The sequence below is a fragment of the Squalius cephalus genome, assembly GCF_949319135.1.
Source record: "Squalius cephalus genome assembly, chromosome: 2".
NCBI classification, from domain to species: Eukaryota; Metazoa; Chordata; class Actinopteri; order Cypriniformes; family Leuciscidae; genus Squalius; species Squalius cephalus.
The window spans coordinates 33,161,497-33,179,053 of NC_137123.1; the positions used below are offsets into that span (position 1 = coordinate 33,161,497).

At 37.2% G+C, this 17,557-nt stretch overlaps 1 protein-coding gene across 1 annotated transcript in view; it reads left to right on the plus strand.

Annotated features, from left to right (window-relative positions):
- Nucleotides 1-17,557, plus strand: part of nt5c2b (5'-nucleotidase, cytosolic IIb) — a 42,080-nt gene continuing 24,523 nt past the window's right edge. The window contains exons 1-3 of the mRNA XM_079864126.1: nucleotides 1-234; nucleotides 2,139-2,262; nucleotides 5,940-6,013. Of these exons, the coding sequence (XP_079720252.1) occupies nucleotides 2,159-2,262; nucleotides 5,940-6,013 (178 nt within the window). The 5' untranslated portion in view covers nucleotides 1-234; nucleotides 2,139-2,158. The remainder of the gene's footprint in view (nucleotides 235-2,138; nucleotides 2,263-5,939; nucleotides 6,014-17,557) is intronic.

Below are 17,557 nucleotides of genomic sequence, written 5' to 3' on the forward strand. Positions count from 1 at the left end.
CTCCTCTTCTGGATGTAGCACAGCGCGCAAGCACCGCCTCGTCCTGCCCCTCAACAACTGCTTACAACACGGTTATGAAAAGACGAGCTTTTGATTCACATTAACAGTAAGACTTGCAGCTTCACTTTGAGTAGCTACTGCAGCGATTTCTGTCTTATTTATAGGTTATTTCCTGAAGCGATCGCGGTTTACAGCGCTGCCGGTGCACTTGAGCTTTTTGTGCATTGACGGAAGGTGAGTGAGCGAATCGGGTTGAACTTAACAGTTACATTTGTTGTTAATGTCAACGGTCTGTTTGTAGGCTTTGTGTGAATGTCTATTCGCTACTGTTAAAAAGATCGGTGATGTTTGATGCTCTGCGCGAAGCTCAAAATGATGTTTAGCAGTGCGCTGTGTGCTTCAGTCAGGATTTGACGAACTCCAGTCAAAATATGTTTTACCACAGCGTAAATAAACAAGATACCAGACGCGATACCGAATATTATGAATGCTCAACGTTGATACATCCTTTACACATCAATACTGGTTGATTGTCAAGCTCTATTTCAGCCATTTTCGCGAGAAATTCTATAGCTGCTTGGCCTTAGCCAGCCCATATAACGTCCTCGGGGGCTTTGTCCTTGTTTTTAGCTGCTGAATGTAACTTTTTGTGGTTATGATTGTGCAAAAAAGCATCTAAATAGGGCAAGCAACAAATTGGTTCAGGTTAGTTGCTTAAATGAGTAAGTTTTCATCTCCAGTGTTTTACTGCTGCTGTAAGTTTTAAGAAGACTGAATGACTTGGCATAACATTTCGAAACTAAATCTGGGTCAAACTATTAGAGTTTTGGGAATACCTAAACTGCACTATTTGTGAAAAAGAGTTTAATATTGCGAAATAGAGACCTACCCGCTGCAAGGTTACCAAAACCCATCAACCTCCAACTTCTCCCATGACAGCTGAACATCCTGCCAATATAAACAACTTTCAGAAAAAAAGGGTTTTCTTTTTTGTGTGTGTCTATTTGGTGTTCAAGGACCAAAAGCTCTCAAAAAAGAAGAAAAACCTTCTTTCTTTTTCTGGTTTTCCCAAATATTCGTATGCAAATCCGTCTGATAGACCACACAAAGTTAGCCTACGCTTTTGCTTAATAAATGTAAGAGTTTTAACCTAGCCTACTTTTTTTTTTTGGATGGAGGACTTTTTTTCTGTTGTATAGGACATGGAGCATGTCTAAATATTTAAAAAAGAGAAAGAATGATAAAATGCATTTCTAAAAAGCAAGCTGACCTATTACATCTGAGAAAAAAAAATATGTCAGCACCGCCTGGAGTTCTTTTCAAACCCTACTGTCTCAATGACATCCCCTTTTCCCTCAACATTAGGATCATAATATAGACGGCTGGTGGGAAAATCTCCTTCCTTTGCCCTTAAGGTCTCCAGCTTGTTTGTGCAAGTCAGCCTTTGTGAAGGCCACTGGCCCCAGTTTGCTGACTCAAGCTTCTATGCTGCATGTCATTCATCTTGCTTCAGTAGTTTGGATGGTGCTTAATTTTCTTTTCTGAAGTGTAATTTAACGTCTTTCAAGAGAAAGAGGGTAGAACATATTAGGTTGTCTGTGTTCTGCTTGCTTGCTTGCATTTTGCTCGCATACTTAAACTGTTTCCATACCAAAAATGAAGTATTTTAGACACATATTGTCAAACTAATTAGGAAGACACTTCTTTACCAGAAGTTGTGCAAATATAATACAAGACGTAGATTTCACAATGACTCTTGCTGTTTTTTTGTTTTTTTTTTACAGTATGTGAGAAACAGTCAGACAAAGCATTTCAATGCTTAATGCTTTCTATTTAAATTCCTCAGATAATTAAATCAGTCAGCTGTTATTCTTGTCTTTCTTGATTCTGATGCAATTAGATTAGAAGTTGGCATATAAGCGGGCCCAGAAGTTGCGTATTGGCTTTGCTTAATAGGTGATAGAATCTAAGGATAATAACTAATCCAATCAAATAAATCAAGTGCATTCATTCTTTAATGGAATCTTTTGGTGCCTAAGATAGATAAGAACAGAGAATCACTTAAAATGCATTGCTTGAGGTTTTTCCTTTTCTTTTCTTCTTGAAGTATTTAATAGGTCTTTTAAATCTGTTTACAGACTCAGAACTGACAAATTTAATGATGACGACATCATGGAGTGATCGACTTCAGGACTATGCAGACCTTCCGGCAAACATGGATGGCCTGGCAATGAAGAAATACAGGAGAGAGGCCTACCATAGGTATGAAAGAAGAACAGACTGACTGTATTGTATAATGACTAAGGCGCTAGGCTTCCTTTAGAAGGAAATAGCATTTTGAATATTTACACAGATTTCACTTTAATTCTTTCTATTTAGAGTGTCATTTGTTTGCAATCCACTCTTTTTTGAAGAGCCCATTGAGTCTCCTAGTGTATTATAGTTATATTTGTATACTGAGCATTCCATTAGCACATACTCTATGATTTGGTGCTGCTCTAAGAATGTAAGCAACTCTTTCAAAAAAGGATACTAGTATTTAGACAGCAGCTCCACTGGTAATTTGGGATATTCAGCTAAAATAAGAAAAAAGCTACCTAATTATAGGCCAAACCCTGCATCTATATTTCAAACTACATACTGGAAATGGGCATGGTGCAACTGAGAAACATAGAGGAGCTTGCAACCCCACAAACATCCCATGCAGTGGAGTTATGCAATCTTCAATGTATATAAAAGGTGGGTCATTCGGTTCTTCGCAAAAAACTGCCTCTTTAATACATGATGTCACACTTGTGGCATTAATCCAACCAAAGGTCATGTCTGTAAGTGTAGTTTACTCTTCCTACTTAACATGAACTTTGACTTTACATTTCTCCGTAGTGAAGCCAAAAGTTCACCGTCTTTTTCCATTACCCAGATAAGTGGGTTGAGATAAGGAAAAGTAAATGTGAGTGTCAAGGCAAGGATTCCACTGTCTGTAGAGTCTATTTGAGGTCCAAAGGCAGTGGTGTTATCTGGTGTGTGTGATGTGCAGTGAAACATTTGTCAACTCTCTGAAACTTAGTGGTGGAGCTGTTGAATATATTACAAAATAGAAACAAGATTATAGTCCATGTATATTGCAGAATGACTAAATCTGTGACCCTTAGTACAGTCAAAGTCTTTTTAAGGTAACTCAGTTCATGCAGTGACCATCTTTGTAACACTCCCAGGCTATTTATATAGGTAATAGGCATACAATAACCTGAAAACCATCCAGGGGCGGATTAAGTTCTACACAGGCCTCTAGGCTCAGGGATTTTCTCAGTGATGCCCCAAAATGTCAGCAACCATTCTAAAATATTCAGTCAGAACCGGATTTTTTTTGTCTGGAATATTTTCAAACGGTTGCCAAAATTTTGGTGTATCACTTGTTGAAATGTCACCATTAAGAAATAGAGATCATTGACCAAAACAGTTAATGTTTCTCCGATAACATGTTTGGACCATGTCAGGGTCTATTTCGTGCAAACAACTTGAATAAGCTACAAACATTATGCTAAAAAGCAGCAATATGTAAAATTTGTCCAGCTGAAATATCAAGAGACAACTTGTTACCAAAGAACTTAACTACAACTGATTTAATTTATCACCTGAGAACACAACACCACAAGTTCAATTTCCCAATTGTCCAAATTTTATTTTTGTTTTTTTTTGGGCTAATTGTAAACTTGAATTTTGGTTTCGTAAAAAAAAAGAATTGTGGTGCATCACTAATTTCAACAAAATATTACTAAACTAAAAAATCTGACAACAATGCTGAAATCACAAGTCCCTGTGTAGTCAATCATTTCATCCCTTAAAAACTCACATTTGATCACCAAAATGACATATTTAAACATTTTTTCCAACCTATTTAAAGGTTTTTCGCGGATCCATGAATGTGGTGTGCAAATTAGCCCCGTCTCCACTCACTCATACAGGCTCTCTACAAGTCGATGTATCAGAATGAGAATGCGTTTTATGTATCGCTCTCCACAACGTTGACACTACAGTAATTAATATGATTAGCCTTTTGCTTTGACTAAGTTATTAAACCGCTAATAATGTGTCGCTATTGTTACACAAACCATGTTCCCGTTTGCCATCTCATAGTCAGACTCCTGCCTTCTAAAAAGCAGCATCCTTACAAACACTTTGAACAACTCAGAACATCAGTGGAGAAAGGCATATAGTTCATCATAACATCGTAATACACATCATGCACACAATTAACCCTCTAAATTGCTAAATGTACCCGATTTTTCATATCAACAGAAAAACACACCGGGATAACCTGGCTTCTCTTGAGACTTCCCTGCTTTAGAGCATAGTATTGATATGATAAAGCCCACCCACATGTTGACGTGATTGCTTACAAGGTAGTTAAGTTAACATAACATGAACACTACAGTTTTAAGGATAAAACAGTCAGCAATGGTGTTGACTTATGAATTTGCATATGGTTTGTCTTAAAGCATATTAAAAACACCACATAGGCATAGACATATAAACTACATTAAAAACTTGATTTTCATCACAGGGGGTCTTTTAAAGCTTTAATTTTCACATGCAAGTTCGTGAGTAAACAAACTCAAAAAGGCGTGACTTCCCAGTTTACAGGTGCTATATTTTTTCCATTCATTTCTATACTAGTGATCCGCCTCCTCCCCATTATAATGTCTCTGGTACAGTATAAGTAGCCTATTACAGAAAAGGGCAACAATGAGGATCCATTTGAGATACAAGAGTAATCTGTTTACCAGCTGTCTCTAACTAGTGATGGACACTCTGTTGTCTGAGCCGCTGCGCCTGCCTGGTTCTTCCTGCTGTTGTTGATTGTTCTAGATGTCTTTGAAGGGACGCAAACAACCCCTAACTCAACAACTGGCACAACAACAGAGAATGCTATAGAACTGGCACAATCATTTTTGCAACAAGTCAGAAATTCAATGACAAGAAAGCAGAGAGAGGGGGCTATTGTTTGAACTGTGGGGGTAACAGGGTGAACAGGGAAATGGGCTTGACAGACCAGATAGAGCAGTGACATCCACTCAGAATGCAGCGCACAGGTTCTACCTGGAAAAGTGAATCATGGGATGTAGTCCAATGTTATGCCACCACAAGGTAGGTTTGATAAATAAATCAAAATTGGTAGTGATAATACTTTTTTTTTTTTGTAGAATTTCTCTTTTTTTTTGTACATTTTTATCGGGTTGAAAAATCGTTAAGCGTTAAGTCTCTAATGATCTTTTCTTTTTTGTAGTGAAAATATACTAAACATATATTCAGCTGCTGTGTGACTATTTTGAATTTGTTATTTCATATCATTGAAATTGCTTCCGGATGCAATGTAAACTTTAACACTTTTGTAAAATTATGGATGCAATGGCAGTGCATGCACAAATATCTGTCTGTTGTTTTCTGTGATTTATCTCTGTCAGTATCAGATTATATGCACGCACAGAGAGTGATTCAGAATTTCCTTTGTGTTCATATCTTGGCATTAAATATCATGACTTATGGACTAAAGCATAGAGTTGTCAGTGTGCACTTGCATATTGTTGTCCTACTGTTAGTTTCACTGCTTCTATTGTTCTCATTTGTAAGTCGCTTTGGATAAAAGCGTCTGCTAAATGAGTAAATGTAAATTTATTTTATTTTATTTTTATTTTATCATGAAATGATTTAGCATCTGACTGGAGTTTGTCTTAGTCCTGCAGAGATTGATTGATTGATATAAATCCTTCACTTCAAGAATGTTTGAATAAGGTCCTTAGGTGCTAAATCATTTGTTTTATAGACCTGAATTCTTACGAAATTCTGGAAAATCACGGTCTTGTTTTTAAACTTTTTTTAACTGGTTCCTAATCCTTGAAGAATATTGCAACCTCTGACTGTTTCCCCTTCTTCCCCAGAGTGTTTGTGAACAGAAGTCTAGCCATGGAAAAGATTAAATGCTTCGGCTTTGACATGGACTACACTTTAGCAGGTGAGGTGTTTCCTACTTTAACTGATGATCACGCATAATTGTTTACAGTCAAACGTCTATTTTGATAGATCCGTCCCTATGTTTATGTCCCTCAAATGGATCCAGTAACACTCTTGCTTAGAATCTCAGGGTAAACATACAGTAGGATTCTTGGGTATATTTAGCTACCCCTCGTCTGGTTTTGGACTCTGGAAAACTGAGGTGATGTCTCTTATACACAAAGGGCCAGATTTACTAATAGCTTGCGCCAGCACAAACCCTCTTTTGGCGTTAAAAAACTACTGTTAGGATTTACTAAAGACACGCAGTGGAAATTAGCGCTGAAAAGGCGTGGACACAGTTGTTTTTGCGGCTGACCTTATTGCATTTGTAGGAGTTTCCCTTTCAGACGCAAACTTTATGGGAGAAGAGTATTTAAATAAATCATACAAGGTGATTTACACCTGATTTACAATCAGTAGTTTGTGCTAGTCAATTTACTGGTATTTGCACCATTATTTACCGCCCAAAAAAAGCTTGTCTTAAACCAGATGCTAATTTGCGCTGCTCTTGGTAATTACGACGGTAATTATGGAAATTATCCTGCTGCGTCTGTGTTCTTTAATTTGTGCGTCGTCAGTAGATCAAATGCAGAACTGTCCAGACCCATCTGCACTTTTTTGGAATTGCGCTCTCATACTAATTTGCCCTGTTTTGTAAATCTGGCTTAAAGTGTTCTATTTTATGTGATCTAAACCATAGTTTGTCTTGTTGGCTAAGGGCTTAGTTTGTTTAAATGACTATCAACATAAACAAGCCAATTATTTACAGCTTAATATATTTATGTCAGTTTGGTGATCCAAGAACCAGAAATAAGAGAGGGTTTGTTTTTATGGTGCAGCAGTTTAACATGGATCAGATGCATTGGGTTTCCGAAATCCCTTTGCTTTCTGTTATTGGTCCCAGGGACTCAGCTGCTGGTGGCGGATAAAGTCCTCACTAAATCCGGGCTGTGGGCCATGAGAGAGCAGATCAGTTCTTTGACAGTTAGAATTGATGGCTCTTAAGAGGTGGATAGTGTGTATCGTAGCCAACCGGCTAATGTGGCCTGAGCTGAAGGCTTCTCAGCTGTTGACATCCTCCACATTACAGCTGGCTGTAACCAAGTGCAAATGTTTACAAGTTCAAACCCTATGTTGTTTCTTATCCTCTGATCAGGTTGCAACCACAGTTCAGAGGTCCTCAAAAATCAATATCAGTCATTAACAGCAAATTCTTTGGCAAACATAACATACTGTTGTCTTACAATCTTGAGATGTGCTTTTTAGCCATCTAACTTTTAATACATCACTCTTGATAGTTAACCAAAAAATGTGCAAAATGAAATTGTTTACTCACCCTGATGTCGTTCAAAACCTGTATGACTTGATTTATTTTGATGATATTTAAAAGAATGTTCTAACTGTTTTTGTCCATACAATGAAAGTTCTTGCGTTCAAAACAACAATGGGCCGCATTGACTTTATTTAAAAACATGACATTTGAAAAACAAGAAATACATATTTTGAAAAAATGTCTCGGTGTTAAACAAAATAATTAAAGTCATACAGGTTTGGAACATAATGGTGAATAATGATGACATAATTGTCAACTATCGCTTTAAAATTCTTTAATTACCAGTCTATCTTTTATTTATACCATTAAAATATTATACTCTCTCAAGAAAAAAAAAAAACACTTTTCACTCTTGGTGGAGACAAATTTTCTTTTGACATTACAATGGAATATTAATAGATGTTAGTATTCGTTGTTGATCTCAAATCCAGGCTACAAAGAAGCATTGTACCAAACCATACAGGGTTTTAGGACCACTTTCCAACACAATGCTAGATCCAAGCCCTGTTTAATATTTCCTGTCGCTTATTGAGTCCATTGCCCAACTAAATCCCCTTTGTGATTGGGAACAGCGTGCAAGATAATACCCTGCACGTGTACAGAGCTGTGGAACAAACTCTCCATCTAAGCTTGGTGTTGACAGCTCTTCAACCTGGCAGTCCATTAAATCACAGAGGAAGCCCGTCACCTCTGCATTCTTTGTATAGACTAAAGTCTTTTTCACAGGACAGAGAAATAAAACCCTGTTTAAATAGCAGAGAAACATTTACTTCAGAACTTAGATTTTTTTTTATTAATTTAGTATATGAAAGACACATTCAGTACTATATGCTGTTGTTTAAGAACCTGACAGCAGTCCAAAGTCAACCAGAGGCTTAATGCAGCCAGAACGTGTTAATGAGGGAGAGCTTGATGGACGGACTGAAAGGTTGGGGGAGTTTGTTTATCCTGTACAACGAATATAAATTACATTTTCTTACGAAAGGTAACATGAGCTATGAACTCCAGCCTGACATCATACATTCATGCTGATCACGTATGCATGTGTAATAATCTGTCCAGGAGTGTATTCGGTGTATGGAGGAAGAAACATGAATCTTCATGGCCTGAGTGGACCTATAGGGTGATGCACAGCACAGGCTGTAGAATCTGGAATGACAAATATAAGATGTTGTAAATGGAAGCATGGGGACTTTGGGGAGCTTAGCAAAATACAAAAAGTGTTTTGAATTTCATGTTTTCCGTCAACTGTTACTAATCAGTTTACCTAAAAGTAATAGAGTGGACGTATTTGTCATATATTATACAGAAGTCTACGGCATTATTTATCTGGCATCGTCTTACTGTCATCAGTCATGGAGGTGAAAGCTCTCTGGGGACAGCTTAAATTAGTTATGATGAAGATTTGATCTTGCCCATTTAAAACTCATATCCCCATTAAAAAGGGGGCTTACCAGTCTTTACTGGGTTTGCTGATCAGTGATGACCGGGCAAGGTTTTGGCCACAGACCAGATAAACCAGCTGAACATCAGCTTTGTCATGTTAGGAGACTAGCAAGCCATCTTTGGTTGGGTTTGGCAAACAGGGGTTTGTGAGTTTCTGAAAAGCTAATAATTCAATAAATGAATCTAACTTCATTCCTGCCAGCTAGGGCCTCACAATATATCGAAATTATCGAAATATTACAAATGTATATATCGCGATATGCATATCGCAACGGCTTGCAATAACTAGGGTCATGAACAAAAGACGAAGAGAAAATCACGCACTGTTCTTGGCTAAATAACTTTTGTAACTTTAATAAGAATCAGTATATAGCCTATTTCATTCATACAGTGAAAACTAAGCAGCGTTTCATTTTTACATTTGATTATTCAGTTTCTGTTGTTAAATAAACCCAATGTAGGCCTACCTGAAACCCTAAACCCTGTGGTTTACACTGATGTTAAAATAACACTTCTTCTGCTACAGTAAAACACTGCTGTTTGCTTTCAGAAGTTGTAGGGATGTTTTCTTGTCACAAAAAGAATGTGAAACACGCATGTAGGTTATATCATTTTAAATATATTTTAAAGATAATTTTAAGTTTACTTTACACACTTTAAGCATTATCGTATTGCATATCGAATATCGCATTGTTTAATGAGTTATCACATATCGCAATTTTCTTCAATATCGTGCAGCCCTACTGCAAGCGCTGTGAGTTTAACGTCATTTGGGAATGAAATGTGCACTATAGGTTCACTTTATTTGCATTCACATTTGCATAATTTCCAACATTTTTGCGGACAGAAGTTTACAGCATTTCACCAGTATTCAAGATTTGACGTGTTAAAAACTCAAAGGTTCGAACCTTTGAAAGTAAAGAATTTAAAGGGCACCTATTATGCCCCTTTTTACAAGATGTAATATTGGTCTTGGGTGTCCCCAGAATGTATTTGTGAAGTTTCAGCACAAAATACCCCACAGTTAATTTATTATAACCATTTGAAAATGTCATTTTTGGGGCCTGTTTTAAAAAGAGCTGTTTTGGTGTGTACCACCTTAAATGTAAATGAGCTGCATATCCCCGCTCTGCTTTTGGATGAGGGCGTAACTCCTATGGCAATAAACAGTCGGTAGAAGCAGAATGGCTGAGAGTGAGAGACCCGCTGTTCTGTATGGCATTCAGCCGTACATGTATGAACCGGAATCAGACCCAGATGATGAAGAGACTCCGTCAGAATAAACACGAATGAGAATGGACCAGGACGTTTTGGAATGGTTATTTGATACATTTATGTGCTTATACAGTTTTAATCGCGTCCCCTTTGCAATTATGGATGTGCAACACACACACACACACACAAACTCTGATAACGTTCGCGCAATTTTTTTAAACTACACACACCACAAACTGTTGATAACATTTGCTAGATTATATTTATGCGAGGGGTGCTGTTGCGTCATGACATTACTTGTCGTACAGATGCTTATGTGGCAAATGTGAGAAGATACAGAACCAGAAAATATATGCAGGGAGATAGAGCTGGTATTAATTTATTTACATTTGTAATTGCTGCAAAAAATAATACGTAACATAAAACTGTCTGACGTTGTTTGTTGAGACATCCTATGACATCCTATGATGACGACAATAAGACGCATTTGTTGTTGAACTGGCTGACATTGATTGAAATGACTATTTGCTCAAAAATCATAAAATACACTTACTTCTTCTGGAGGTGACGTTGGATCGCGAACAGTAGGCAACGATCCACACTTGAGGATTAACTTTGACCCTCGTTCACTAAACAGTCAGTCAGAAAATGATTCGCGCAAACATATTTGGCGCCTTTTCTTCATAAATAAAATCCATCCGCTGTGTTTTCATTGGCTCTGATGTCAGTGAAGACTACTATGTCCATTCTTACATCCCACAACAGAACACCTACATTTCTTAGACATTACCGGCTGTCGTTGAAACAATGGCGATGGTGTACAGATCACCGAGGGCGGGGTAACCACAGTGTCAATCAAACCACATCGGTGGGGCTTTGCGCAATTCTACGTCACAGTGAGAGCAATCTTAGAACAGCTCGTTCTGAGACAGTGCTCATGATTTATTGAGATTGTAAAAAAAACACTGGGTGGATTTTTATCATTCTAGGGTGGTTTTGCTCACACACTGCCAACACACATTTATGTTCAAACACCATGTAAAAGTGAATTTTGCATAATAGGTGCCCTTTAAGACAAATATTTGTATTGTAACTTGTAGTATTAGTTGTTCTTGTAAAGAGTGAACCCAAGTATAAACACCCTTAAAAGTAACTGTTTCCATTAGCAGTCTTTGTTCTTTGATCTCAGCGTCAGAGGAGGGAGAAAGTCACACAAGTTCAAGTCCCAAGTCCCTACCATCGTCTCAGGTCAAATCTCAAGTTGCAGTACACACAAACCAAGACAAGTTTTTTAGTAACTCATATGTTTAACTTTGCTTTTATATTTTCTATGATTTCTGTTTATAGACTTGAGAAAATAACTTTCCCATTAAGTGCCGATATTGTGCCCTTTTCAATTGATTTCCAACCTTTTTAAAATGTATGCATCATCTTAGTGGTAGCATGAATGGCATTTGCACTAAAATTACAACTGCATAAACAATGTTATGAGATTAATGTTTTAAATAAAACAATTCTGAATACAGAAATATGAAATTATGTGAAAAAAAAAAAAAAGGTGGTGGCAAGTCATTGTCTTAATGAGTATAGAAGCATTCATGTACGTTTATTTTAAAGTGGCTGATTCATTCAGGAACGTTTTTTCAAAACCCTGGATCGAAACCCTTTGTGCTGGCAGAAAGCGATGCATTTTTTATTATTTTTTTCCGAATTGTTGACTTGATTGACAAGTTGACTGTTGATTTGAAGAGGCAAATGTCAGCGAATTACGTTAACAAATTGCACTATGAATGACATGTTAACTACAAAACGTTAATAATTTACTTCTTGAAAGGCCTTGGGCCCATGGCACGAGCGCAACTGGCATTTAAAGGGAATGGGAGATGAGACTCTAATTGGTTTAACGTAGTGGTCGACCGATATATCGCCGAGGCCGATATATCGGCCGATATTTGGAATTTTTTAGATATCGGCATCGGCCGATAAATATTTCCGTTTGGCCGATATATTTCAAAACAGTTTGTGACTGTGCATTAGCGCTTTTTTCCACTGACGCGAACAGAGCGAGCGTGAATGAACTGAATACACTCGCTCTGCTCCGCCCAGCACCGTAAAAAAAGCCACTCAGAAGTGAAGCAGACATCTGACAGACACAGTAAATGACCATTCGCATTCGCTTTCTAACCTGACGCTACATTGTGTTACACACAAAAACACTCCGGCGTGCAGCAGAGTCTATTCAAACAGTACCGTGATATGTCAGATCTGCAGCCGCTGGGCAGGGAATAGCTACCGCTGGGTAGCTCCAGTGGGGGTCACAGATGTGATATAAACGAATTCAAACAAAACTGAAAACATTTTACCTCACAAACAGTCAAAAATCCTGTGACTGGCTGTTCCTCAGATACGCGCGTTGTTCTCGGGTTACATTTAAACTAGACGCTGTTTTCCAATGGACTCGCGTGCACGGAAAAGCTGGGTCGCGTTCATTACAGATCAGTTGGTCGCGTGAGGTGGATGAGAGGAGAACACTAGTGATCGACCGATATTGATTTTTTATACCCGATACCGATTATTTGCATGTTTATGTGCCCGATAACCGATATGCAGAACCGATATTTATTTACTACAAACCATTTTATTTATAACAATCACTCCCTCCTTGCATACAAAAAAAAACTTTATATACACAAATAAATAGAGGGGTCTGAGTCCAAAAAATAAAGTGCACTGTTACTAAGTGTCTTTGTTTAAAAATAAAAGCTTTGATGAGGTAAAAAATAAAGCACAAAAATTATTCTAACATATTGGGGGGAAAAAATCTAAATTACCTGAATTTTTTTTTGCACAGCTATTTTAGTAGTGTAACTTAATACTCCCAGTTAAGCGTAGAAAACATCAGCAGCAACAATGTTAACAATAGGCAAAATAAATGTTAAAAGTCTAATGTTTTCATATGGAGAAAATAATTGACAGGGGAGTCATATCACCTTTGCAGAAATGTAATTCATTTTAAACAGTTTTAGAAGGTTTATGTGCTGTTTAATAGGTTTAAAGAGTGAGGAATAATTCACTGGGTAATATTAATTCACTGAATAATATTAGCTGGAATATAACATTGTCAGGAAAGTAACAAACAAAACAGCATATTTGCATTTTCCAACTATTATGTTAATTATTAATAATGTTTTTGTCGGTCTAGATCATGAAATGCTTTCTGACAAAGTGCTGTTTATCTGCATTTCAGAACTATAACTAACTCAACCGCGATCGCGCGTGGAGATAATAAATAATTAATTTCCACAGAGCGGTATTTATTTAGATTTGTATTAGCGAAATAATGGTTATGTAGTAAATAATAATATAATTTAGGGTGTTTAAACGAGATAATCTTGTCGAAAGTTTCATTCAGTGGCCGTGCTTGAGCATTCCTGATCATCAACCCAGTGACTGCTCAGCAATATGAACAAACTTTTTTTTCGTGACTAATGGTGATCAGATACAGCAGATAGAGAATTTAATTCAGCGCTTTTATTTTAAACATGCACTCATTCATGTCTGTTTTATTTAATTCATGTAAAGTTACGTCTTTATTGGGGCAGGACATGACGGATTACGCTACGTGACTCCATGAGTTTGTCTCAATTTTTTAGAACCAAGCTGCAAATAAACTATATCAGGCATTTATGTCTCAAATCTCATTTCTGCATGTCTGTTATGTTAAATAAAGTTGAATAATTAAAGCAAAGCAAGCAGAACATATACTTTACCTGTGCACAGAGTTGTTGTTGACTGATCTCCTCAGACGCGGGCTGCAATGGCGGAATTCTCAAAACGGCCATAAGATGGCGCTGTTTATCGGCGAATCCGATATTACAAAACCGATACCCGATTATGGGAAAATGCTTAAATATCGGGAAAAATATCGGTAAACCGATACATCGGTCGATCACTAGAGAACAATATGTAATAATATTACGTTTGATTAGAAAATGTAGTAGAAAATGTTATTCACTATCTACTGTATTTATTTATCCATGATTGGCGTAATATCGTGTGTAGTATACATTTTCATATGTTCATGTATGTCATGCAAATACATGTGACGGCTTGCAACGTTTTAAAGAAACAAACAAGCAAAACTAAACACATAAATCATTATTATTTAAATATACTTGAAGTAAAACAACCTTAAAAAAAGGATGAACTATTTAAACTATTTTATAAAGTAAATAGTGTAAATAAACTATGTGAGATTTATATTTAACTATGTTGTACATAACATGTATGTAATTTCACATACTATTTTGTCATTAATTTATGAATATTGTTTCGATTGGTTCATTAATGATAAATGTTATTTGTAACCTGCAGTAAGCAGCAGTAATTATTTATGTGACTGAAAAAATGACTATTAAAAATGAATATTAAAGCTGACAAGAAGTTGCACTAAAACTTTATTTACTGAAGTGTTACCTTACCTTTTTGTTTAGATTTTAATTTCTTAGTAAATATTTTTTATTGCAAAAAGAATTTTGCATAAATAGTATGTACAATAAATGTTCATTTAGTTTCACCAATATTCTTTATGTCTCATTTACTGTATTCACATGTATTGTATCGGCCTCATATCGGCCAATCGGCCAGATTGCTTTCTCAATATCGGCATCGGTATCGGCCATTAAAAATCCCATATCGGTCGACCACTAGTTTAACGCACGTAAATCCCAAAACACACCCATTAATCATTATGAGAATAGGGACAACCCTTTTAGACCATGCGTCTGGCGCGCCGACCATTTTTCCCCGTCGTTAAACTAGCAAAAGTGGATTTGGACACGCCCTAAGTGAACTTGCGCCGTGCGCTATAGACCATGCGCATAGATCGTTAAAATAGGGTCCCTTATGTTAAATTTGAAAACATAATTTTGTATGCTTTTGCAAAAAAGCATGATGTTTTGGACATTATATTCTCTAGATATTAGTATTAACTATAAGAAACAGGTTAGCGTATACCTTTCCATTTTGAAGTGGAGAATGAAGTTCAAGTTTGTGGATACAGCAAATCTCCTTTTATGGATCTGGTCCAAGCATTTATATATCCAAAATAAATTATCTCGATTATCTTCTACCTTCTGTATTTGGCGCTCTGCATTTTTGTCTGTGCAATTGCACAGACTCTGATTAGTGGTGCCGGTGGTTCCGTTTATTGATGTAATATTGCTGAGGCTTCAATTGAACAGTATGTTTCATGTTAGGTTTGAGGTTCTACGTTTTTTTTCTGTATTTCACAGCAATGTATTCCTCATAACCTTTCTTTTTTATTAATAATCATAAACTAATGTCACCCTTCAAACCTTTATCCCACTTTTATGTAGGCCACATAATGAGGTATAGATATTCTGTTTGCAGACCTCAGTAAAACTGCCAAAAATGTTTTCCTTTCACCCTAATAGTAGTGTGCTAGCTCAGGGACAAAATTGTCCAAGGTCAACACTGGTATGCAGTTAAGCAAAGAGTGATGATGGGAATAGTGACTGAGGAGGAAAAAGAGGCTCAAAATAGGTTTCGCTGTAGCTTCGTGGAACATAGTGAAGAGGAGAGAGAAAAACAGAAAGGGAAGGGGCAGCTGGGTTTATGTACAGCTGCTAAATGGGTGGAAGAATCTGGCCTGAGTTAGTGACTCTGTTGGGGTTTGCTTGCCTATGTGCGCCAGTACTTCTGCCGTGGCTCTGTGGGGGATTGAGTTTTATCCACCTCCCCCTGAACCTCTCAAACCGTCTGTCATACATCTGTAAAGATACAAGGCCTGGAACAGACCTGAAACTCACTGGATGCAATTCTACAAATAACTTGGTCTCATTTAAAGGGTTAGTTCACCTCAAAATGAAAATTTTGTCATTAATTACTCGCCCTCATGTCGTTTCAAACCCGTAAGACCTTCGCTCATCTTCGGAACACAAATGAAGATCTTTTTGATGAAATCTGAGATCTTTCTGACGCCTCCATAGACAGCAACGCAAAACTACCATTCTCAAGGCCCAGAAAAGTAGTAAAGATATCGTTAAAATAGTCATTTGTGACTCAAAGACTCAATATTCTCGTTTCATAACATTAAGGTTGAACCACTGGAGTCACATGGACTATTTTAACAATGTCTTTACTACCTTTCTGGGCCTTGAAAATGGTAGTTTTGCGTTGCTGTCTATGGAGGCGTCAGAAAGCTCTCGGATTTCATATAAAAAAAAGAAGGTCTTACGGGTCTGGAACGACATGAGGGTGAGTAATTATGACAGTCTGTATGGTTTAGGAAAATAACAAAAGACAAAATTCACATAATAGAACAGCTGCAAATACAAATGTGTTCTTAAAGGTTGTATCAGCGATTTCAGGCCCAAACATAAATTATCACATTCATCTAATCTTTCCTAACGATCCGCTAGCTGCCCGCCCCATAAGCAAGCCGTCAAAAAATAAAATAAATAGTGTTCCAACTAGGCCTGTCACGATAACAAATTTTGCTGGACGATAAATTGTCCAAGAAATTATTGCGATAAACGATAATATTGTCGTTCTGAGACCATTTTCATCTAATATAATGATAATGGCATAATAATGCAGGTACACCTTTTCAAAGATCTATAAACTTTTATTTCTAAAGAATATTAAACATTGAAAACAGAAAACATTTTAAATATCCACAAAAAATGAACAAAACAACCAAAAACAATAAAAGCAATGGACTCTCAGTGTCTGTTAACAAAAAAATTCACTTGAATAAATACCAAAAACAATAAATGGATGTAAACAAAATTGCACTTCAAAAAATATTAAACATTAGGCTTAGGCACAGACATAAATCGTGATACATTCCATAACAGGCAAAACTGCCAGTTAGGACCTTTGTAAACAAATAAAAAAAAGCCTCAACAGGCCATATCACACCATTTTGCACTGTCCTGTTACTTTGTCGAGTGATTGTGTTATTTACTGTCGGGAAGACGGAGACGCGCTTTATTGCGTGTAGGCTATATGCTACGCACTGAAAATACTTGGTTAGGATTAGGGGTGAGGAGTGCGTGCGTATTACACGCCATAAAGTGCGTATCATATGCACGCAAAAACTATTTTTGGCGTATAAATGGCACGAGAAATAACATTCGTGGTATATATACGCATTTTCATGAGATCGGGCTCGCTGTCGCGTTTGGCTTTGAAACCAATTCCATCTTTTTCTTTTTTTTCCCCTCCAACTCACAACTAGCGTCTTCTCTCTCTCCCGGCAGTCGCGCAAGCAGTCCCGCCGGCGCTTTCCCATAAAAAGACCATGTGACTGACAAGCGCCGCGGCTCCGCCTCCCCACATAAAGACCATGCAACTGACAAGAGAGTTCACTCCTCATATACGCGAAGGAACCGAGTGGTCATCCAGTCTCTTTGGTAGAGAGAGAGAGAGAGAGAGAGAGAGAGAGACGAGGAAAATAAACAAGCATGCAAATGGAATTATCGC